Genomic DNA, 23,909 nt, shown 5'->3' with positions numbered 1-23,909 from the left:
GGCTCGGGGCCGGGGCGGGGGGCAAGCCCGGGGACCGACAGATGGGGTCGTGCATGGGTCCCAGCCCCGTCCCAGGTTTATGCCTTCACCCTCCTGGGTCCGTCTTGTCCCCAGCAGCCACGCCACCACCCCACCCCCACCCCGCCACCCAAACTGAGAGGCTCGTGCCACTCAACTGCCGAGGAGCCCTTGGTCCAGCCTGGGGTGGGGCGGCAGGGGAGGCCAGGCTCTGTGGGTAAAGACCGCCACTCCGCAAGGCGTTCTAGGACTCTCTCCTGTGTCCATCTCAGCGCTCACGGTCTTCCCTGTGACCTCCCACACCACTCCAAGAAAAGCCAGTTCCCCACGTTCCCTACCCTGCACCTCCCTCTCTCTCTCTCTCCTCTCTCTCTCTCCTCTCTCTCTCTCTCTCTCTCTCTCTCTCTCTCCTCCTCCTCCTCCTAGATCCCCCAGGGGGGGCCTTGAGCTCCCCTTCCCCACCCCACCTGTGCCAGGTTTTCTCAGATTCAGCCCCACCCCTTCTTATCTGTAGGACAAGGACACATCTCTCCCTGTCCTGGAGCCAGCTTTTCCAAACACCAGGTGGGGAGAACAGAAGGCCCTCAAAGTGTTGCTAGGAGATGCAGAGCTGAGGTGACAGGGTGGCGTCCTTCCCCATGCCAGAAGGGGACCACTGGCTACCCCAGCCCTCGGGGCCTCTGCCTGGAAGGTCCTTTCTCTCCTCCTCGGCCAGGCCCTTTGCCCAGCTGCTCCCCAGGCAGCCCCCGGGCCAGGGGCGGCCCCTGGGCACGGATTTGAGTCTCTTGACGAGGCCACGGAAGGGGTGGGTCACCACCTACAAACTCCGGTTCCTGAAAGACAGAAAGAGATGGGGACTTCACAGTGGCCTCCCCACGGAGAGTGGGGCCCCTTTGCCCAAGGGCTGCCTCCTCGCAAGCCGCTTCTCCACCCGCTCTCCCCACCCCAGCCTGAGAGCTGCCCTGGGCTCCAGGAGATCCCCATTTCCCCGGCTCCTCTGGATGCACAGGGGCTGCCGCAGGCGACATTCAGTGGCACCGGCAGGGCAGACGTGGGGTCCGGAGGGAGGGTGGCTGCGATGGCGCAACAGCGACACTGTGGGGGGCAGGGACAGGGCCGAGCGGCCTTCCCCCTCCCCGGGGTCTCCAAACGTCCAAGCGCCCAGCGCCAGAGGGCGCCCCCAGAGCCGGAGGGGGGCAGTGGGCACAGCCGGAGCAGGTCCAGAGCAGTCCCCCGGCCCCCGACACAGGGCGGGAGGCAGTTCTGCCACGGGCCGGGAGGGAGCTGCCCAGAGCCCAGGGGCCTGAGGGCTTAGGAGGGGCCCGAGGGCTTAGGAGGGGCCCGACCAGGGCTTTGGCCAAGAACACAACCACCCTCCCTGTCTGGCCCCCCAAAGGGGTGAAGGGTGGCAGCATCTTTTCCTTCTAGAGCCTTCCCCGGCGCCTCCGCCAGCCCATTCCCCTTCACTCCCTGGGGTTCAGGTGGCAGCACCAGGGCCTCTGGGGAAAGCGGGGCGGGGACCGGCTGACCCTCCGAGATGCCCGGGCCGCCGCCGCCCCTCACCCCCGTCTGGGAATGAGGACCGGGGAGTCTGGGGCGCCTGCGGCCCCCCGCCTGGGCAGCTCAGGGGCTGGCTTCCAGGGGTCCCGTCCACAGTTCCCCCTGTCACCGAGATGTCCTGGCAAGCGCCGCCGCCAGCCCGCCAGGGGTCCCGTCCACAGTTCCCCCTGTCACCGAGATGTCCTGGCAAGCGCCGCCGCCAGCCCGCACGCAGGTCCAGCCTCCGGCCTCTTACCTTGCGGACCCGGGCCAGTCAAGTCCCTGCTGCGGAATTTTTCCTTGCGGCTTCCCGGGCTCTGGCCGACGTGAGGCAACAGGTCGGCCGCACTCGAATCGGGTTTTTTTCTTTTTTCTTTCTTCTCGAGCCCCACGGAAAGGGCCCGTTGGCAGAGTTTCCGTGCAATAGGTCACCGGGCGCGCCGCGGGCGGGCGGCTCGTGGCCGGGGCCGGGCCGGGTGACTCGGCGGCCGGGTGCCCGGCGTCCTCCCGCGCAGGTCTAGGGCCCGGAGGCCCGGGCCGCCCCGCCTCCTGCCCCCGCCGCGTCCCGCCGGCCGTCCTCCATGCCGACGACCCTGCCCGTCGCGGCCCGGCGCGCGGGACCCTCCGGCCGGGGCTGCGGCGGCGCCCGCTCACTCGATCCGCACCTGCAGGCGGACGTTGAGCATCACCGAGGCCACCACGTAGAAGTAGGGGAAGTTCATGCGCAGCCGCCAGGCCAGGTCGAAGAAGGTGATCAGCGTGCGCGTGAGCCCCTTGCAGAAGGCGCCGTACGAGCCGCGGGCCGCCGCCGAGCGCGACAGCCGCACCACCAGGCCCGATAGGGCCGCCGCCGCCGCCGCCGCCGACAGAGCCGCCGACGCCGCCATGGGCGCGGGCCGGCGCAGGCCCCGCCGACCCAGGGGAGCGCGAGCGGCCGGGCAGGTGGACGCGAGGCTTGAGGCGACCCGCCGGCCGCCGGTGCCCTCCCGCCCCGCCCCGCCCTCGGTCACCCCTTCCCTGGCCGGGCCGGGGATGCAGCCTCCGCGGCCGCCGCCACCGCCGCCGCCGCCGCCGCCGCCGCCCCCGCCCCTCCGGAGCAGCCTATGGAGAGCTCCGCCCCTCGCCGGCTGCCGGGGCGGCCGCCGCTAGCGTAACCCCGCCCCGAGTGTGGCCACGCCCCCTCCCGGGCGCCACGGAGCGGCCCCGCCGACACGGGACCGCCCACGGGACCGCCTCGCCAGCAAGCCCCGCCTCCTCCGGGGCGCCCAAGGGCAGAGCCCGAGGGAAGAAGGGATTGGAAGGCGGTATCCCCAGGGATCGCTTTGGGGGCGTGTCCTTGAGCGGAGCGGGCGGCCCGAGTGTCTGGATCGCTCTCCGGATTCCGTGCAGACGGCCTACCGGGAAGGCTCCGTCTGTTTACCTCATCCCCCTTCCCCGCAGTCTCCACAGAAAACCCGGCCAGGCGACCCACTGTACCTTTCTTTAATTCGCATTTCTCTGCTAACTCGGCAGCCCTGTAGAGTTTCACCAAACGCACAGGAGCGTTTTTTTTTCTTTTTGGTATAGTTGCTGGTCATGTGTATTTCTTTATTGAATTGCCCCATTGTCTTTCTTTTACCTGTAAGGGAGGAAAACTTTCCCTCTATAATATTCTATTTGTACACACCTCCTAGGTTATGAAATAGATCGACAACAGGCAGATTAACTCTAGGAAAGGTATACACATTTATTAATTTTTAATATTACCTGCACAGGGACATCACAGAAAAAAAATGTGAGTGAGATTTGAGAGCTTATATACCATCTTAATAGGGGAAGGGGAACGGAGATGTAGGCAATTTAGGGGAGACTACATGATTTTTAGGAAACACGAGTGGGTTCTTAGAATAGACAGGAGATATGACAGAGTTTGGTTGTGGTGTGGACTTCTCATTCCTCCCCGCTCCGCCTCCCCCCCGTAGTAAGAATCAATTTCCCTGTTTTTTTTAAAAGGTTTTATTTATTTATTTGACAGAGAGAGAGAGCACAAGCAGGGAGAGCGGCAGGGGTAGGGAGAAGCTGACTCCCTGGTGAGCACGGAGTCTGACATGGGGCTCCATTCTAGGACCCCAGCATCACCAACCGGTCCGAAGGCCGCTGAACAGGGAGCCCTACTCGGGCAGGATCCCAGGATCCTGGGATCATGACCTGAGCCGAAGGAAGATGCTTAACAGACTGAACCACCCAGGCGCCCCAGGAAGGCTTTTCTATAGAGGAAAGGGGGAGGCTGGGATGGCTTTTGGAAACAAAAAGTCCATTAGAGTAAATTCGGGGTTCCAAGTATAGTAGCTTTTCATTGGCTTGCGTTATGACTATCTGTCATTGGCTGGGCTGAAACACCTTTTGTTTTTCCTCCTGGGGTAGTAATAGCTAATGTAATGTCTTATTTGGAAGATATGTCTCTTCCTGTTGGGGTCTGCAATTTATAAGGAATGGTAGGACCTAAGAGCTCCCCCTTCTGGTCTACTGACTCCACTTTATTTTTATTTTAAAATTTTTTTAAAGATTCTATTTATTCAGAGTGAGACACATTGTGTCTCACATGTGAGAGAGTGACAGAGTGAGACAGAGTGAGACACATTGACAGAGGGAACACAAGCCGAAGACAGAGGCTTAACGACTAAGCCTCCCAGGCACGCCTACATATAACTTTTAAAAAGCTGTCTGCAGGGGAGCCTGGGTGGTTAGGTCCTTAAGCGTCTGCCTTGGGCTCAGGTCATGATTCCAGGGTCCTGGGATCGAGCCCCTCATCCGGCTCCCTGCTCTCTGGAAGCCTGCTTCTTCCTCTCCCACTCCCACTGCTTGTGTTCCTGCTCTCGCCGTCTCTCTCTGTCAAATAAATAAATAAAATCTTTAAAAAATATAAAATAAAAAAATAAAAAGCTGTCTGCAAGGGGCGCCTGGGTGGCTCAGTTGGTTAAGCAGCTGTCTTTGGCTCAGGCCATGATCTCAGGGTCCTGGGATCCATTCCCATGTTGGGAATGGATCCCTGCTCAGCAGGGAGCCTGCTTCTCCCTCTCCCTTCGCCTGCCATTCTGCCTACTTGCGCTCTCTCTCAAATAAATAAACTCTTTAAAAGAAAAGAAAAAAGGGGCGCCTGGGTGGCTCAGTCATTAAGCGTCTGCCTTCGGCTCAGGTCATGATCCCGGGGTCCTGAGATCGAGCCCCGCAGCGGGCTCCCTGCTCCACGGGAAGCCTGCTTCTCTCTCTCCCACTCCCCCTGCTTGTGTTCCCTCTCTCAATGTGTGTGTCTGTGAAATAAATAAATAAAATCTTTAAAAAAAATAAAAAGGTGCACATGTTTAAAAAAAAACTGAAAATGTTCAATAGACCTAAATAGAAGTAAGATTTCTACACCTCACTGGAAGTGGTTTAAATTGTCAGTGCCAGTAGGCTATGCTCAGTTATTATGCATAAAGCATACCATTTTCTTACAGCTGCTTTTTACCTTATTTTCTCCCTCTCAGTCTTGGGAAAATAATGCTCTTATCCAATCTATTGCAAAAGGGGCAAAACTTTCACACTGCTGGATCTGTTCTTGGTGTCAGAGACCCCTTGGTCTTACACATCACCAATGTGTCCTTAGTCCTAAATGCCACTTTCAATTATACCCACAAGCTTATGGATGTTATCTCTCAAGTGACACTCGTATGGCCCACTATCCCCATACCTTGTCTCTGTCTTTCTTCAGCCATAACTGTACTGGCTCAGTTAAATCACTCCAACTTTGCCAATTGTATAATCTTCACCACCTCATGCTTTTTTCCTTGTCTAAGTGTGTCCTGTCTCCCTGCGCCCAGGGGAAATACAAATTGGCTAATTCCTCTTTGCGGGATTTTTAGAAAGGACTCTTTGAGGATGGATGGCCTCTCACAGGATGTCATCCCAACTCCTCTGATTCCTGACTTGAAAGCGTCAATCAGGAAATTCTGGCTCATAGATCTATCAATAACAGACCCCAGCTAGAGTACTCAGAGCTCCGCCTGGTTTCATTGTTGTCTGGCGCTGGACGGCTTTTGCCATGGGCATATGACTAGGTAGCTGGCGAATTGGAGGTCAGTGTTTATTGGGTTGGTTAGCTATCTGTGTCAAGATCCAAAATAAAGCAGAAGCTTCCCAGTAGCCCATCCCATTAAACCTCCACAGTTGCCTTAAATGGGAACTTCCAGGAGATGTACATGTCTCTGGGTTTGCCTCTGTAGGGAGAGCCTTTCTTCCTTGGGTCAGAGTAAATGCCAGTGAACACACGGTCAGAAATCTCTCCCTTACATTAGGAGAGGTAGCTGACTCCACAGCTAAAGTAGTAGCAGCTCAACAGCAATCACTTGACTCACTGGCTAAAGTAGTTTGGGATAATCATGCAGCCCCTGATCATCTACTTGTTGAACAACAAGGTGCTTGTGCCATAGCCAATACCACCTGCTACACTTGCAGAAATTCCTCTGGAGAAGTAGAAACCCAATTGCATAAAATGAGAGAACAAGCACATCGGCTACAGTGAATTTCATCTGACAATCCATGGTCCTTTGATCTCTTTAGCTGGTTACTTTCAGGTTGGGGCTCCAGGTTCAGAACCATTGCTCAACCTGGATTTCTCATACTGCTTTTAATTCTGCTTTGTTTTTAAGCTTTGTATATAAGCCTGATAACCTTTGTAGAAACAATCTACCTAATAGGGTGATACTAGCCCGGCACTTTGAGACAATCTCCGATGCCTACAAACCTGATAAGATATACACTTTATTTTTTTTTAAGATTTTATTTATTTGTTTGAGAGAGAGACAGAGATAGCAGCAGAGAGCACAAGCCAGGGAGGAGATGGAGAGAAGCAGGCTTGCAGGCTTTCTGCTGATCAGGGAGCCCTACCCAGGGTTCCAGCCCAGGACCCTGGGATCATGACCTGAGCCAAAGGCAGCCACCCAACCGACTGAGCCACCCAAGTGCCCCAAGATATACACTTTAGATGTGAATGCCTGAGAGCTCTCCCTCCTACCCTTTCTTATTACTAAGCGTGATCTCAACGGTTGCCCTCCGATGTGAGATATGGCAACCAGGGAAGGTCGTCCATGGTACTAAGGGACAGCACCACTAAATGTAGAAAACCTGACTCTTGATCGGTGATGCTTTTGAGGGAAGATCTTGATCAAAAGGGGAAAATGTGAAAATGAATAAAGGCAACCTCACTTAAGACAGAGTGTGGAAGCCCTAAAAGGGGAGCTCTCACATACTACCACTTGTCAACAGCATTTTTGGCCCCCAACAGGCAGGAGCCTACTTTACTACCGCAGCAGGAGGAAGGAAGATTTCCTCCTGGCTCAGCAACAGCCCCACCAATGAGAAACTGCCACAACTCAGCCAATGAAAGGCCATCAAAACCCTGGACTCTCACTCTCCTCTAATGACTTTTCTTCAAAACCACCTGTCCCAGCTTCCTCTCCTCTATCAAAGAAAGCTTTTTGTTGTACTCTGTACTCGCTTACAAGTTCACCAATGGTTCATGTGTCCTGAATTGCAATTGGTCGGCTATCCCCAAATCAACTCATTTTGCTGTTAAAATATTCAATATTCTTTTTTTTTTCATTTAATATTCATAATGTGACGTCTGCCTGATCCCCAAAATAAAAGTGATGCAATCCAAACTCCCTGCATCATGCTCCATCACCCGGCCCTCCTTACCTAGCCATCCTCATCTCCAGATCGTACTTAAAAGTGGCTCTCGGGCCCCATAGTGAGTGCTTTGGCACAGTCGGCTGCCTTCCAAGAAGAGCAAGACACAGCCTATGGTTTGAGACCCATGTAGACGTGCAAGTTCGGCTTCTCCACAGCATCTGCGGTATCATTTAACACCAGACAGAAAGCCGCTGCTTAGAGCTGACCATTGATCTCCCCATGGAGTGGGTGTAGGGGTGAGGAGGTGGGGCTGATGGGGGCTGGTGGTGGAGGGCACTTAGAGGCGAAGGAAGAGAAAAGAATTCACGCAGCGAGGACTGGGGGCTGCACACCTGGGAGCCAGAGCCTGGGGGCCTGCCTCCAACCTCGGGGCAAGTTGCTGTGCCACCTTCCAAGACAGGCATCAGAAGCGCACAGAGACCCTCTAAGAGGTGCCAAACGAGGTCGTATTGGAAGTGATTTCTGCAGGGCCACCACATTTCCGCCCTCGCCGTGGTGGGCGGAGCCACGAAGCCCCGCCCTTCAGCTCCCAGCCTCTGGGCGGCTTGCACTGAGAGCACTACGGCGCCATTGGCTGGAGGGTGGGCACGCGGCCCGTTAAGGCCCCTCGGGCGGCAGCCTGCGCCAAGGCGCGTGTAGGTACGTGGCTAGACGCCCAGCGGTGCAGCGGGGCAGGCGCAGTGTTTGAACAGCCGCTGTGGTCGGAGTGCGGCTGGGTGGCAGAGACTTGGACAGAAGCGAGCTTGGTGCTGTTGTCTGGGGGGCCCAGGCTGCCCTAACGACGGGACCATGCTTTGGTTTATTTCCAGGGCTCTTGCCTTCTTCCGGAGGAGGGTGGACTCGTCCGAGGCCGAGAGGGAGCAGCATATGAGGCTCTTGGAAGGTATTCATTTCGTCTTCTCCCCCACAGGGGCCTGCACCTAAGGGTGCTCCCCTCTCCTGGTTCAGAGCCTCGGGGGCTCAGAAGGGGGCTGCATGGCCATGGCAGCGCCTCCTTGTGGGAAGAGGCATCCCAGAGTCCCTGAGCATACCCAGAACCCTCCTCCTGTCCAAAGGGATGGTGGTGTAGACAGAGAAGGCCCCGGGGTGGGGTGGGGGGCTTGCATTTCCCCCAATGCCTTTGGAACTTACATTGTGCATATGTTATGTAAATGTACAACAGATTCCTTCTCATATTTCCAGTAGTAGTGGATCCCCCTGATTTGAGGGTGCATTTGATTGCGTTTCCTAAACACGCGTGTATCTGAAGCCAAGTGGTCAAGTCCTGGATCTGTCGCTGGTAGGAAGACATGGGCCACACTAAAGTGGCTCACCTTTGTGTCCTGAAATCCTGCCCCAGAGTCTGGCACTGAGGGGGTGACGCGGGACAGCAGGGCAGGCATCGCTGTGTCGGGGGCACCGTGAACACTGAGAAGGTTCGCTGGGGTGGACGGTGGACCTGCTCTGAAGCATGGATCTAAGGAGCCCTTGTCTGTGCCGAGCACTGGGCTCAGGGCCGACCGGGCATTCCTGCCACGTGGTCCTGAGAAAACCCCGCAGGGAGGCGGGAGCTTCGTCGGGTTCCCGTTACAGCCGGGGCAGGGGGACACGTGCAGGGGAGAGCGGGCACCCGGCTGGTGTCCCCCAGACCCCGAGGCCCGGTAGCCATTCCCTACCGTGGGGCCCCCGCCTCTGGGGCGCCTCCTTACGCAGGGTGAGCGCGCGGGGGGCTCCGGAGCAGAGAAGGGTCCCGTCTGTGGTTGGCATCATCCTCCCAGCAGCGCCCCGGCCTTCCTGGTGCCCGGATCGGTCCGCAGCTCCTCTGTCCCCGAGAGTGAGGCCCGCAGGGGAGGCCGAGTCTCAGCGGGGTGGGCTGCGGAGAGCTGCTGCTTAGCTTGAGCGGGAAGCTCACGCTGCTGCGTCCGTCAGCCGTATTTATTTTAAAGATTTTATTTTTCTTTTGACAGAGAGAGAGAGAGCGAGCACAAGCAAGGGGAGGGGCAGAGACAGAGGGAGAAGCAGGGTCCCCGCCGAGCAGGGAGCCCGGCGCGGGGCTCAATCCCAGGACCCGGGGATCACGACCCTAGCGGAAGGCTGACGCCCAACCGACTGAGCCGCCCAGGCGCCCCTCTTAGCTGTATTTTTGCCAATGGGACAATACAGAAGAGTTTCTGACTTATTTTCATGAGCCTAGGTGGGTCAGTTGTCACCCTTGTCCCTTCTATTTTCTTGCGTTTTATGATTTCACTTGACGAATTTGTCCCATTTTTAAAAAAGGTTTCAGGGGGCGTCTGGGTGGCTCAGTCGGTTAAGCGGCTGACTTCACCTCAGGTCGTGATCTCCGGGTCCTGGGATCGAGCCCCCAGTCGGGCCCCCTGCTCAGCAGAGTCTGCTTCTCCCTCTGCCTCTGCCCTTATCCACCACTCGTGGGCACACTCTGTCTCAAATAAATCAAATCTTTATTTTATTTTTTTAAAGATTTTATTTGACAGAGAGAGAGCATAAAGCAGAGGGGGACACAGAGGGAAAGGGAGAAGCAGACTCCCTGCTGATCAGGTAGCCAGACATGGGGCTGGCTAGGCAGATCCCCAGACCCTGGGATCAGGACCTGAGCCGAAGGCAGATGCTTAGCCGACTGAGCCACCCAGGTGCCCCTCAAATAAATCAAATCTTTAAATAAAAGTTTTCAGGATTTTTTTGGCTTCTGAAACCATAATCAATCATAATCAATGTTTCTCCCAGCCTCCCTGTCCATTTCTCCCAGCCTCATTTTGGGGAGGCACCTAAGGCGTTGTGGTTCATAATGGGCTCTGCAGGCTTACTCTCTAGGTTCAGATCCCAAATTATGGCTTAGTAGCTGTGTTTGTTCAGAAAAAAAAATAAACCGGAGTGGTTTGGATGCACATTTGGGCTGGATTTAAAGCCCCAAATCTCTTTATGTGCTTTTCTCTGGTGAGATGTTTGAGTAATCTCCAGGCGTTGCTGCCACTCTCATTGATAATGATAAAATTCTGTAACAATAATGGTTGTTTAAAGTCTCTCTAGATGCAGAAACCATGTCAACAACTACCGAGTTAGCTCTAACCTGTGCGAGGCATTCACAGTTTTAAGCAGTTGACATGTATGTGTCAGTTCATAATTATAACAACCCTTTCCCCCCACCTTATTGAGACATAATTACGTATAACACTGTAAGTTTAAGGTGTGTATGATGACTTGTTATATGTATATATTGTGAAATGATTGCACAATAAGGTTCATTAACACATCTATCACCTTATATAATTATCCTCTGCGTGTGTGTGTGTGCGTGCGTGTGTGTGTGTGTGTGTGTGGTGAGAACATTTAAGATCTACTCTCCTAGGCAGACATTAGTAATACCCTGGTTTTACAGATGGAAACACATTCTGGGAGGTTAAGAAATGTGCCCAGGGTTACATAGATGGTAAAGGGAAGAGCGCTGTTCACAGACAGGCAGTCTGGTTCCAGACTCTGCCTTCTCCAGGGGAGTGCCACTACCAAGGGCATTGGGCCACTGTGCCTTACAGAGAAATGGTGACATCAGCCTTTCAACGGGAGCATTCTGCCTCCCAAACACGTAATCACTACGCTCCTCTGTCACGGTCATCTGTATCTCAAACAAAGTCCAATTTCTTTCTTGATTTAGATCGTTGTCTACCATCTCTTCCTGCGGTAGGGCTTATTTCTCATGTGTAATTTGCTTGGGATATTAACTAATGAAACATTTTCTTTACTCATCTCTTAGGTGGCACCAGGTTAAAAACTGTACAAGGAGTTGTGACGAAGATCTGTAGTGATTACGGCTTGATTGATGAGTTGATCTATTTCAGTAGTGATGTTGTGACTGGCAATGTCTCTCTGAAAGTTGGACAAGAAGTCAGTGTCATTGTGGGAGAAGATAAAACATACGGATTGAAAGCGATCAAAGTAAGATCAGTATGAGTTTGGGGACCGACTTTATTCCTGGGGGGCTTTCAGCCTTGCTTCTGTTTATTCGGCCTCTCTGAGATGACCTGGTATGCAGATGTAGAGTGGAATTTGAAGTCCAATTCACTGCTTTGTGTGGGACACTTGTTCTTAGCTTTGTAGTGGTTTCTGTTCATAAAAGTATAAATTGTATATCTGTTCTTCAGCTTTTCAAAATATGGTTAGTGACAATAATTATTAGAGTCTATATTATTCTGCAACTTCTTTTTTTCACCCAAGTAAAGGATTTTTGATTTTGTTGAAATGTAATTGGTAGGTTAAAGATTTTATTTTATTTATTTGAGACAGAGACAGAGAATGAGCGGGGGGGGTGGAGGAGGCTGAGGGAGAGGGAGAAGCAGACTCCCCACTGAGCAGGAAGCCTGATGTGGGGCTCGATCCCAGGACCCTGAGATCATGACCTGAGCCGAAGGCAGATGCTTAACGACTGAGCCACTCAGGTGCCCCCATTTTTAGTAAATTTTACAGTCATGCAGCCATCACCTCAGTGAAGATATTTACCATTTTATTTATTTATTTATTTTAAGATTTTATTTATTTATTTGACAGAGGGAGACACAGTGAGAGCAGGAACACAAGCAGGGGGAGTGGGAGAGGGAGAAGCAGGCTTCCCGACAAGCAGGGAGCCCGATGCGGGGCTCGATTCCAGGACCCGGGGATCATGACCTGAGCCGAAGGCAGCCACTTAACGACTGAGCCCCCCAGGTGCCCTGATATTTACCATTTTAATAGATACCATCAAATTATGCTTCAGCTTTATTGTACCAATTGGCACTGTCAACAGCAGGCTGTGGAAACTGCCCGTTTGCCAATATTGACAAGGATGGAAATATTTCAGTCTGAAATCTTTGCCAATCTGAAAGCAAAGCAGTCTCACAATTTTATTTTGCATTTATTTAAGTGTTGAGGAGAGTACAGCAACATTTCTCTTCTTTGAGCTATTTCTACAGTAGGAACATTAGTGCTGTTTGTGTGTTGTGGAAATGAGAGCTTTGCTAGGAAATTCCTCATATGAACTTTATATTTAAAGATTTTATTTATTTATCTGACAAAGAGACAGAGCATAGCAGAGGGGGACACAGAGGGAAAGGGAGATGCGGGCTCCCCGCTGAGCAGGGACCTTCCCCCAACATGGAGCTCAATCCCAGGACCCCGGGATCATGACCTGACCTGAAGGCAGATGCTTAACCGACTGAGCCACCCAGGCGCCCCTCATATGCATGTTTTGCCAATATTTCCTCCAAGGCTGTCTTTTGACTTTGTGCAGTTTAATTTTTATATATTAGAATGTGTCCATCTTGTCCAGGTGAGCTGACTTGCCATTTTCTGAGATGTAGATGGTGGGGGGAATGCAGTTTTTTTTTCTGGGAAGTTCAGGATATGTTCAGTTTTGTCCATGCCAAGCTTGAGATACTGATGGGACACCATGTCTGTAACGTGGTGTATTGAGTTCAAGGACAGGAAACAGGAAGAGAGTGTTAACAGAGGAGGTTGAGATGGAGCCTCTCCAGGAGAGGGTGGTCACACAGAAGCCAGGCAAAGTTTTTCAATTGAGTCAAATGCTAAGAGGTTGAGTGATGGGAGCAGAGAAAATTGACCATTGGATTTGACAGCCTGGAGGTTGCTGGTGATTTTAAGGGCAGTTTCAGAGGCATATCGGGGCTATAAGTCCTGATTGGAGAGCAGTGAGGAGCGCATGAGAGATGGGGGGGGTGAGTATAGATGATTCTTTAAATATCTTTTGCTGGGAGGAGGAGCAAAGAAACGAGACTGAAGGAGAAATAAGATCAAGGGAGGTTTGTGTGTTGTGTGTGTGTTTTTTTAAAGATAGGACTAAGAGTACACGTATGATGAGCAGTGAGTAATGCATAGAATTGAATCACTATATTGTATGCCTGAAACTCATATAACACTGTATATTAACTATACTGGAATTAAAAAACTAAAATAAAAATGAAGACAGCTACAAAACATTCCTGATGGCAATAAGAAGAGAATTGATTGAATGGAAAGCCAGACTGTGCTTCTGGATGGAAAGGATATTTAAAAACTTTTAGTTCTTGGGGCGCCTGGGTGGCTCAGTCGTTAAGCGTCTGCCTTCGGCTCAGGTCATGGTCCCAGGGTCCTGGGATCGAGCCCCACATCGGGCTCCCTGCTCAGCGGGAAGCCTGCTTCTCCCTCTACCACTCCCCCTGCTTGTGTTCCCTCTCTCGCTGTCTCTCTCTGTCAAATAAATAAATAAAATCTTTAAATAAATAAATTAAATAAAATCTTTAAAAAAAACCTTTCTTTTAGTTCTTAAGTTGGTCCATAAATTTAAGGTAAACTCAATAAAATTTGCAAAGATAGTTATCAGAAAAAAAGATAGGAGAGTTTAGAGAATGTATGTTGATTCATTAGAAAGAAGAATTGTCAATGTAGGGGGAAGAGAAACAATAATATAGGGGCAAAGTCTACACAGAGGCAAGAGGGAATAGTACCATGTGCCCAGTTGGGGGGGTCGGCCTTGGGTAAGCGGCTTGGTTGACCCTCCGTTATTGTAGGAGGGAAGGCAGAGAAAGCCAGGATAGGTGCCAGGAAGTTGACACAGGCGGTCTTGTCCAGTGGCCTTTATTTGCTCAGAGAAAATATCTGTGTTGACTACTTCTGCATTAATGAACATAAAATATTTCTGTAATTTAAAAAATAACATGCTGATGTTATAGTTGTGAGGTGTGGATAGATAGTTTCAGATTGTGAGAAGGCATGTTTACTCGGTATGGTGGTTAGTAGAGAGTCGGGGAACAGAGAGGTCAGGGGGTCTTATAGATCATCATTTGGATATTGACAGAAGTGGTGGTGGATACATAGTTGGAAGCCTGGTGCTTGATTCCTCACTGAAAATGAATGAGGGGGAAATGACCGTGAGATTGGCATTGTCAGCTGGAAATGCATAGAGAAATGGAAATAGGCCGTGAATTAGGCTATTAAAAAGAAACAACACATGAAAATGAATTGACACCTCCATGGATCAAGTTCCCATTAGAAACTTTTGAACATGAAATTCCACTCCTAGGAGGTTATCCTACAGAAAGAAATCGGGCAAGTAGCAGTGTTTTAGGATATAAGCCAAATGTTCAACTATGTGGAGTTGAGTCAATAAATACGGCACTCCCATTTAATGGGATGCCCTACGAACCTTGAAAATAATGTTTCGGGGCCCCTGGGTGGCTCAGTCATTAAGCATCTGCCTTCGGCTCAGGTCATGAACCCAGGGTCCTGGGATCGAGCCCCACATCAGGCTCCTTGCTCAGCGGGAAGCCTGCTTCTCCCTTTCCCTCTCCCCCTGCTTGTGTCCTCTCTCGCTGTCTCTCTGTCAAGTAAATAAAAATCTTTAAAAAAAAATGTTTCAACATGGACACCTGGGTGGCTCAGTCAGTTAAGCATCTGCCTTTGGCTCAGGTCATTGTCCCAGGGTCCTGGGATTGAGCTCTGCATTGGGCTCCTTGCTTGGTGGGGAGCCTGCTTCTCCCCGTGCCTGCCGCCCCCTGCTTGTTCTCACCACCCTCGCTGACAAATAATCTTTTTTTATAAATAAAATCTTTTTTTTCAAAGATTCTATTTATTTATTTGAGAGAGAGAGAGAATGAGAGATAGAGAGCACGAGAGGGAAGAGGGTCAGAGGGAGAAGCAGACTCCCTGCTGAGCAGGGAGCCCGATGTGGGACTCGATCCCAGGACTCCAGGATCATGACCTGAGCCGAAGGCAGCCGCTTAACCCACTGAGCCACCCAGGTGCCCCAAAATAAATAAAATCTTAAAAAACTATATATGACAGAAAAACACAAAGAGTGAACCTTCATTTAAACTATGGATTTTAGTTAAAGATACTGTATCAATATCGGTTCATCACTTGAACAGATATACCAGTCCAACAAATGCAAGGTGCTAGTAATAGGGCAAACTAAGCATAGAGGGAAGGAATGTATGGGAAACTTCAGCTCAGTATTCCTAAACTGCTCTAAAAAATAAAGTAATAAAATATATAAAGCTCATTCATTATTGTTATCATCGTCTCATGCCTATATGTTCATCAGGTGAAATCTATTCAGCATTGTTTATTATAGTTGTTTAAACCACTTCTGGAACGACAATGATTTGAGCATGTTTCTGCTTTTTAAACTTGTGTTATGGGTTTGCTGTAATGGTTTCCTTTTCTCACAGGTGGATGCGCTCTGTGATAGTTGCCATGGCAATGGACCCTCAAACTCCTATGCTAGAGTTTCATTTGGCAGTATTTCATCTGTAGTGGAAGGTGCTAACTACATTGATCACGCAACTTACTTCTCCCTAGATGTCATTTGTAAAGGTACAGTTTACACATTTTAAAATTTAAAACTAGGTTTTACCTATCTTTTAATTTTATCGATTGGCGTTGGAGATGGTTACAGGCACCATTTCCAGGGTCGAATTTGGAACATGCTATTTGGCAAGAGGATTTTCGGATTAGAACTACTTCTAGTGTCCTTGGCTCCAATCAGAGGCTCTCTGATACTTGAGGTGGGCCTTTGGAATTGAAAATAATGTGCAGCAAGGGACAGATACATAATGTTCTTAAAAACTCAGGCTATCATTTGTTGACGTTTCATTTATTGGATGTAGCTGCTAGTATTGATGTAATTTTTCCATTCATATAGGCACTGAATTTCTAATCTAACTGAAAAACATTACAGGTATACAGGGATATTCTTTTTATTTTTATTTTATTTTAATTTTTTAAAGATTTATTTATTTATTTGAGAGGGAGAGCAAGTGGGGAGTGGGGGAGAGGGAGAGAAAGAATCCTGAAGCAGACTCCCCGCTGAGGGCGGAGCCCCATGTGGGGCTCATTCCCAGGACCACGAGATCACGACCTGAGCCGAAACCAAGAGTCGGATGCCCAACCAAATGAGCCACCCAGGTGCCGCACAGGCATACTCTTTAAAAAATATATATATCTCAAATGCCTTAAAATAAGGTTTGGAGATAGCCTTGTACCTTTCTGTTGGTTTGCAAACTGGCCCCCATACATGGAGGGCAAGGAGAGACCAAAGAAAGAGGCAGGCCACTCCTAATCGGTAGGTGGCCGGTGTAATAAACAAGGGAACTTACATACGAGGCTTGTCTGTGGGGGGACCCAAAAGGAGTAGATCTCTGGACCCACCTGCCAGAATGTTAAAAGTTTACATAGATGCCTTAATTGGGTTCAGTCACATACACTGTCCAGATGGTCTCGGCCACACCTTACTCTCTAAAGGCTGCGACCTCCAGCTGTGGGAATATATTCCCAGGACAGGGCAGGGGGTGAGGAGCCTCCAAGCCCCAGGGTCCCGCTGGTAGGTCAACTGATGGTCACGTCCTCTTGATGACCTCCTCCAGCACTTTCTATGCGTGTGTGTGTGTACTGTTGTTGAATTCCACTTGTAATTATCAGGTCTATCATTTTGTTTTATGCCTACAGCAATAATTTGTTAGTTTGTTTATGCTATTTGAGTTTAACTCAGCTCGTGATGGAGTGCTAGGTATTGGCAAGACAAGACAAATAAGACGTTATTATTAAACCCTGCCTGTAAAGAGCTCATAGTCTAATTGGGAGAGGTGGGCACGTGAAAAGAACGTGATGAAAACAACACTACTGAGCAGAGAAGACAGAATGACTACCCACTATGGGGAGACTTGGGGAAGGCTACCTGGGTAAGATGCTTTCCCAGCTGGACTCTATACCTTCCCAGCCTCTGCCAGGCTGGCTTTGGAAAGATGAATAGAAGTAAAACTTTTGTACCTGTTTAAGCGCAACCAGCCACCATGTAGCTTGAATATAAAAGGGGGAAGTTAGTTCAGCCCCACCAGGCAGCTTCCCACTGAATTTTTCTGGGTTTTAAAAGCCAGGACTTGACCGTAGTTGGTGACCGTGGAAGTCCCCAAAGATGATTATCTAGTGGCAGCTGGGCTTTTAAGACACGTTTAGCTAGAAATAGCCAATTCAAGGAGAAAAGGCCCCTGGGATGGCTAAGCTCCAAAGTCAATTTCCTGGTCCCTCTAACCGTGCCAACAGGAGGCACCACCAACCATAGCCTTGCTAGGAGAATTCTTCTCAAGTTGGTAAACACTTGAACATGTTTGTAATGCCAAAGGTAGTGACTGAAGGTGCAGGAGAGAGCAGGAAGGACCGACAGAACCAGGGCCCTGAGGCATAAAGAGAGGCCGGGCCCAAAGCGCAGGTGAAGGGACTTTCTGCTGCAAAATAAATTGAGCAAATCAGAGTAATAGACCTCTCAAGGGTGAAAAAGAGAGTGTATTAAAAAAGACCTGAGCACCTAATCAGTCATAATTAGCATTGTCAAAATAGCTGCTGTTAATCTGATTATGAAACCTAATGAAAATGACAAAAGACAAGTTCCAAATTTAAAACTTAACGGGAGGGTGCCTGGGTGGCTCAGTTGGTTAAGCGACTGCCTTCGGCTCAGGTCATGATCCTGGAGTCCCGGGATCGAGTCCCGCATTGGGCTCCCTGCTCAGCAGGGAGTCTGCTTCTCCCTCTGACCCTCCCCCCTCTCATGTGCTCTCTCTCTCTCTCTCTCTCATTCTCGCTCTCTCAAATAAATAAATAAAATCTTTAAAAAATAAATAAATAAAACTTAACGGGAGGGAGGGGGGCACCTGAGTGGCTCAGTCGTTAGGCGCCTGCCTTCGGCTCAGGTCATGATGCCAGGGTCCTGAGATCGGGCCCCGCATCGGGCTCCCTGCTCCTCGGGAAGCCTGCTTCTCCCTCTCCCACTCCCCCTGCTTGTGTTCCTGCTCTCACTATCTCTCTGTCAAATAAATAAATAAAATCTTTAAAAATAATAATAAAACATAATGGGAAGGGCTCAGTCGGTTAAGGGAATGACGTCCAGCTCTTGATTTCGGCTCAGGTCATGATCGCAGGGTCATGAGATCAAGCCCGTGTTGGGCTCCACGCTCATTGAGGAGTCTGCTTCAGATTCCCTCCCTCTCCCTCTGCCCCCCCCACCCCACCACACACACACACACACTCCCTCCCTCTCTCTCTAAAATAAATAAGTAAATCTTAAATCAAGAACATAATTGGAATTGGGGCGCCTGGGTGGCTCAGTCGGTTACGTGTCCAACTCATGATTTCAGCTCAGGTCATGATCTCATGGGTCCTGAGATTGAGCCCCACCGCCAGCTCTGCCCTCAGTGGGAAGTCTGCTTGGGATCCCCTCCCTCTGCCCCTCCCCCCATCTCTCTCTCTCTCTCTCTCTGAAATAAATAAATAAATATTTTTAAAAAACATAATGGGAATCTAAAAGAGGGAAAAATTGCATTAAATTTTCTTGTCCCACACAATGGGGAGCCAGCGTATATTCTTGTTGATGTTCATGCAACGGAATATTTGAGTGCCTGGCTCTGTTCCAGGTACTGTTTTTTCCTAATATTTGCATTCTAATGAGGTAGATCTCAGATGGGCAACCAGTAAGTGTGCCCCCCGCCCCCTGCCCAAAGAGAGTTCCAGATTGTTCTACTCTCCAGGACTTGAACCAGGTGCTGTGATAGTACCACTGGGAGTGGGATGGGGTGGGGTTTGCTATTGATAGCAGATTAAGGAAAGCCTCGCTGAGGAAGAGACTTGGACCTGAAGGAGAAGAAGGAGTTAGCTGGGGAGTATATTCTAAATCAGGGAAGAGTCGCTGTAAAAGTCCTAAGTAGGGAAAATCGTGGCCTGTTGTAGGAACTGAAGGGAGGACAGGGTTGTGTGGTGAGTATGTGCGGTATGACCTGAATGAGGGATGGTATGAGATGGGGTTCTAAGTGCCAGTAAGATCCAGATGGAGTACAGTCTGGTCCTGTGTGACGGGCATAATTTTTTTTAAAGATTTTATTTACTTATTTGATAGAGATAGAGAGAGGGAGAGCACAAGCAGGGGGAGAGGCAGAGGCAGAGGGAGAAGCGGGCTTCCCGCCGAGCAGGGAGCCCGACATGGGGCTCGGTCCCAGGACCCTGGGACCATGACCTGAGCCGAAGGCAGCCGCTTAACGACTGAGCCCCCCAGGCGCCCCTGAAGTGCATAATTTACACTGGATTTAATCCTATCGAGAACCTTCTGAGGTAACCTTGATGCAGTCAGTTCTAGTAGGATGGGATAGAGACAGAAACGATCGTAAGTAGGTTGAGGAAGGAGTGGGAAGTGAATATATGGAGACCACGTGGGACAGGAGCATGGGAGAGGGGGTGGGTGAGCGTGCGTGTTATTCTGCGCACGGCGTGGAAGTGTTTCTATGTCAGTGCTTCGGGGCCCGAGATCCCATTTGTTTTGACCTGCTTCACAGGATGGATGGTGGCGATCAGCCCCATTTTGCAGGCAAAATGTGAGAGTTTAGGTCCATGAGTATTTGCTTGTGGGAAATGGTTAACATCAATAATGGGTCCAAGATTGTGTTTTTTATGTGAATAAACAATAAATCTTAACCATTTAGGTGAAGGATGCTAAAATGGAAGTGAGCGTTCAGCCTCAGGGCAGGGGTGGGGAGTCTACCAAGTACACAATGTTGGTATTTCATTCCCCTTTATTTTTCAGGTTATGCACGAATACAGTCCTATAACATCCTACATATCCTTATTTAACCGGTACGACCTGAGTTAGAAGCCTGGGGTCATAAATAAGGTTATTTCTTTATTTTTCAGAATATATTGGCTTGAGGGGCACCTGGGTGGCTCAGTTGGTTAAGCACCTACCTTTGGCACAGGTCGTGATCTCAGGGTCCTGGGGTTGAGCCCGAGTCGGGCTCCCCGCTCAGCGGGCAGTCTGCTTCAGATTCTTTCTCCCTCTCTCTCCTACTTAGTCTCTCTCTCTCAGATAAATAAATAACATTTTCTTTTATAAAAAAATAAAAAACAAAAATAAGAGTGCCCACTTGAAAGATTAAAAGGAAATTCCGGGGCGCCTGGGTGGCTCAGTCGTTAAGCGTCTGCCTTCGGTCAGGTCATGATCCCGGGGTCCTGGGATCGAGCCCTGCATCGGGCTCCCTGCTCCATGGGAAGTCTGCTTCTCCCTCTCACACTCCCCCTGCTTGTGTTCCCTCTCTCGCTGTGTCTCTCTCTGTCAAATAAATAAATAAAATCTTAAAAAAAAAAAGAAATTCCATGTAACTTTTTTTTTAAGATTTTATTTTTATTTATTTGTCAAAGAGAGAGCGAGAGCGAGCACAAGCAGGGGGTGGGCGGCGGCAGGCAGAGGGAGAAGCAGGCTCCTCAGTGAGCAAGGAGCCCAGTGCGGGACTCGATCCCAGGACCCTGAGGTCCCGACCAGAGCCGAAGGCAGGTGCTTAACCGACTGAGCCACCCAGGCATCCCTCCATGTAACCTTCTTATCCCTTTTTGGACTTTCCCTTATGCCTTGAATTACCCAATTGTACAGCATCTTAACTCAGTTCAGAGGTAGCTTCCCCGTTTCAATATGCCTCTGCAGTGACCAACAGTCACTAAAAGACCCTGTTCTTCAGCTGCTGACATTCTTAGGATTGGATTCAGGAGACTGGAGTGGGCAGGGAGATGTTGGAATATTTATTCCCCTAGATAATCTCATTTCCAGGCCTCACATTGGCAATGACTTGATACATCTACCAAAGGCTATAGCTTGTGTAGGGCACCCCTCTCCTACATCTGTAGCTATAGGGGGTGGTCGTATCCTCTGTTGTCCAATCTGAGTCATTTTGGGAACTAAAAAAGGGTGTTAGAGTTGATTAAAGTTAAATTGGCTTTTGAAGTTTTTACATATGACTAACAAATTGGTTTTAGGTTTGGACATTTAAAATAGTATTAATATATTTTTCTTAAGTTTTATTTATTTGAGAGAGAGAGACAGAGAGAGCACAAGCAGGGGGAAGTGCAGACTCCCTGCGGAGTAGGGAGCCCACCATGGGGCTCGATCCCAGGACCCTGGGATCATGACTTGAGCTGAAGGCAGATGCTTAACCAGCTTACGGAGTCCTCACATGACCTTTCTTTGGTGTGTGTGAGGGGGAGAGAGAGCACAAAGCTCTCAGTGACCTTTCTTACAAGGACACTAATCCTATCAGATTGGTCCCTTCCTTATGAGCTCATTTATTTATTTTTTTATTTATCTCTACACCCAACATGGGACTTGAACTCATGACCCCAGGATCAAGAGTCACAGGTTCTATTGACTGGACCAGCCAGGTACCCCTCCTTAGGAGCTCATTTAATCTTAGTTACTTCCTTAGAGGCCCCATCTCCAAATACAGTCACCCTGGAGGTCAGGGCTTTGACATACGAATTTTAGGGGGACACATTCAGTCCATAGCCCAGATGAATGACATAATTCACGTATGAATTAACTTTCTTGGAAAATTAATTCATTACTCATTTTCCCTAAACATGCATCTGTTCTTTTGCTCATTGCTGCCAAAAGGGTTTATTGAAAACTAAAAAAGGGGTTACCAAATTATTAAACAAATAAGTAGTTATTAGGTTTATAGCAAGAACATTCAGACTAATCTCTACGCTGCATGACAAGACATCGGAGTTGAGTTTTCCTATAAATGTCTCACGTAAACATAACCTAGAGTACCTCACATTTCCCGGCGATCCCCCCAACTTGATAGCCTGGCAGAATCTTGCCATTTTTAGGCTGTGGTGTGTATTTGGGGCTGACTATGTGCCAGGCACTGTTCTATGAGTTTTATAGGTACTGATTAATTCTCCCTTCAACTTTCTGTGGTAAGTCCCACAATTATGCTCTCATTTTATAGATGAAGAAATTAAGGCACAGAGAGGGTAAGTCACTTGCCCAAGGTTGCAAGTTGAGTAAGTGGCAGCATCAAGGTTTGAACCCAGGCAGCCAGATTCACACTTGTGCCCCGACTTATGTACTTCCCTGTGTCTCCAGAGGGACTTGTGAACATGACCAATGGTTTAATGAATCCCGTGCTGCTCTCAAAGAGCTTGGCCTGTGAGGCCCCGTTGAGGCTTTTCCCCAACAGACTTTGGGAAACCAGTGAGAGAATCAATGCCTAGAGGATTACAAACATCCTTTCTGACAGGAAGACTTCCAGGTTACCTGTTTTAAAAGGTTCAAAACATACTTTCGATGTAATAGAAATTATTTTAGGATCTTACAACATCAGAGTAACTGTGAAACTGAACATTACCAAGACTAAGAAATCATTCCAACTCAGTTTCTCTCTGTGGCTATTTTAGGTTTCGAGCCTTACCAGGGGGACCGAGTAGAAGTTGAGTTTTGCACCCAGTCGGACATGTTGAGCAGAAAGGCCCTCTCGGTGAAGCCTCTGAGACATAAGCATGTGCATGAGGTAGTCCGTCTGCATGTAGCTCTTGTTATTTGGTTCTGCTTCTCCTTCCTCTAGTGATCCTTGCTGCTGCTCGGGATTCCATGGGGTGTGTTGGCAAAACCATTCTTTGCCAAAGAGGAGTCTCTTTCCTTATTGAACAGGCTGTGCTTCTAAACGGACATAACCTGAGAATAATATACAACACACATATAATTAAGATCTCAATTAGGTAGTCTACTTGGGAGGTATTAAAATGCCCCGAGAGCAACCAGAACAGAAAACAGATCGTGTTGAGGGAATTGTGGGGGAAGAATGAATGGCATGGTGGGGGGGACCAGCGCCTGCAGTAAATGCTGGGTGTGACTTGGGGAACGGAGACTGGAAATAAATGGGAAAGTCGGTCTGCACAAAGGGACAGATGGCGCTTGGGATGTGACCCAGGAAGTGGAGAAATGGCATTCTGTTGGCCACCACGTTCCTTTCTCGCTCTACCCCTTTCACTCTCTCAACTATTGCCAGAGAGGTTAATGGACATTGTGTGGTGTGTTTAGTGCAGAGTTTCTAATCCTCGACCAGGGCCAGGTCTGCAGGGCTTCTGACTTAGTGTCTTGAGGTAGGGGTCACCATGGGTCGTTGTACAGAGCGCTCCCGGTGTTTCAAACATGGCGGCCAGGCTGGGAATGGAGCGACCTACAGATTAAAGCGAGAGCGAGGAGGTGCAGGCCGGGTTACAGCGGACCGTGCTTTTACATCAACATTTCTATTATCTGTAATTACAGGTCTGCATTACTAGCCTACATGGAAGAAATGGGGTGATAGATGATAGCATCTTTTTCACCTTGGAATCTCTGAAGCTGCCTGATGGTTACACACCTCAGATATCTGACATTGTTAACGCTGTCGTGGTGGAGAGCAGTCAGTCCTGCTACACTTGGAGAGCGATTTCTATGACTCCAGTGAAAAGGCGGTAATAAGAAAACAGCATTTGTATTCCCTGTGCCACTTTCCTTCTCTTGTCAGCAAAGGGCCTGGTTTAAATGCTTTTTGTGAAAAATAGCTTAGTCAGCCTCAACAGTTAATTCAGGCACAACCTTTCAAGTTCTGTGTAGGTTGGCTAAATGGAGTGTGCCTTCTGGAGAGTGGCCAGCATTTTCCATTATTGATTAAAGACATTTTCATCGTAATCCTTTGTAATAATCTTATATTTGATTTTCTCTTTTTAGTGGATTTGTTTTTTTTTTAAGACTATTTATTTATTTGAGAGAGAGAGAGAGAGAGAGAGAGAGAGAGAACATGAGCGGGGTGGGGGGAGGGACGGAGAGGGAT

General features: G+C 49.5%; 2 protein-coding genes across 2 annotated transcripts; one reads left to right on the top strand and one right to left on the bottom strand.

Moving 5' to 3' along the window:
- Positions 1 to 2,140: 2,140 nt before the first annotated feature.
- LOC114203453 (small integral membrane protein 10-like protein 2A) lies at positions 2,141 to 2,444 on the bottom strand. The gene has a single exon (XM_028096810.2). It carries the CDS (start codon positions 2,442 to 2,444, stop codon positions 2,208 to 2,210), a length of 237 nt encoding a protein of 78 aa, XP_027952611.1. The 3' UTR covers positions 2,141 to 2,207.
- Positions 2,445 to 8,055: 5,611 nt separating this feature from the next.
- CT55 (cancer/testis antigen 55) lies at positions 8,056 to 23,554 on the top strand. Its single transcript, XM_028096813.2, has 5 exons — positions 8,056 to 8,149; positions 11,012 to 11,193; positions 15,456 to 15,600; positions 22,492 to 22,604; positions 23,363 to 23,554. Exons 1-5 carry the CDS (start codon positions 8,056 to 8,058, stop codon positions 23,552 to 23,554), a joined length of 726 nt encoding a protein of 241 aa, XP_027952614.1.
- The last annotated feature ends 355 nt before the right edge of the window (positions 23,555 to 23,909 follow it).

Source organism: Eumetopias jubatus, unplaced genomic scaffold (assembly GCF_037043125.1).
Source record: "Eumetopias jubatus isolate StellerSeaLion01/CBP00866 unplaced genomic scaffold, mEumJub1_p1.0 scaffold_11, whole genome shotgun sequence".
Lineage (NCBI taxonomy): Eukaryota > Metazoa > Chordata > Mammalia > Carnivora > Otariidae > Eumetopias > Eumetopias jubatus.
The sequence above is the reverse complement of the archived record's forward strand: the minus strand, read 5'-3'. Positions and strand labels throughout refer to the sequence as shown.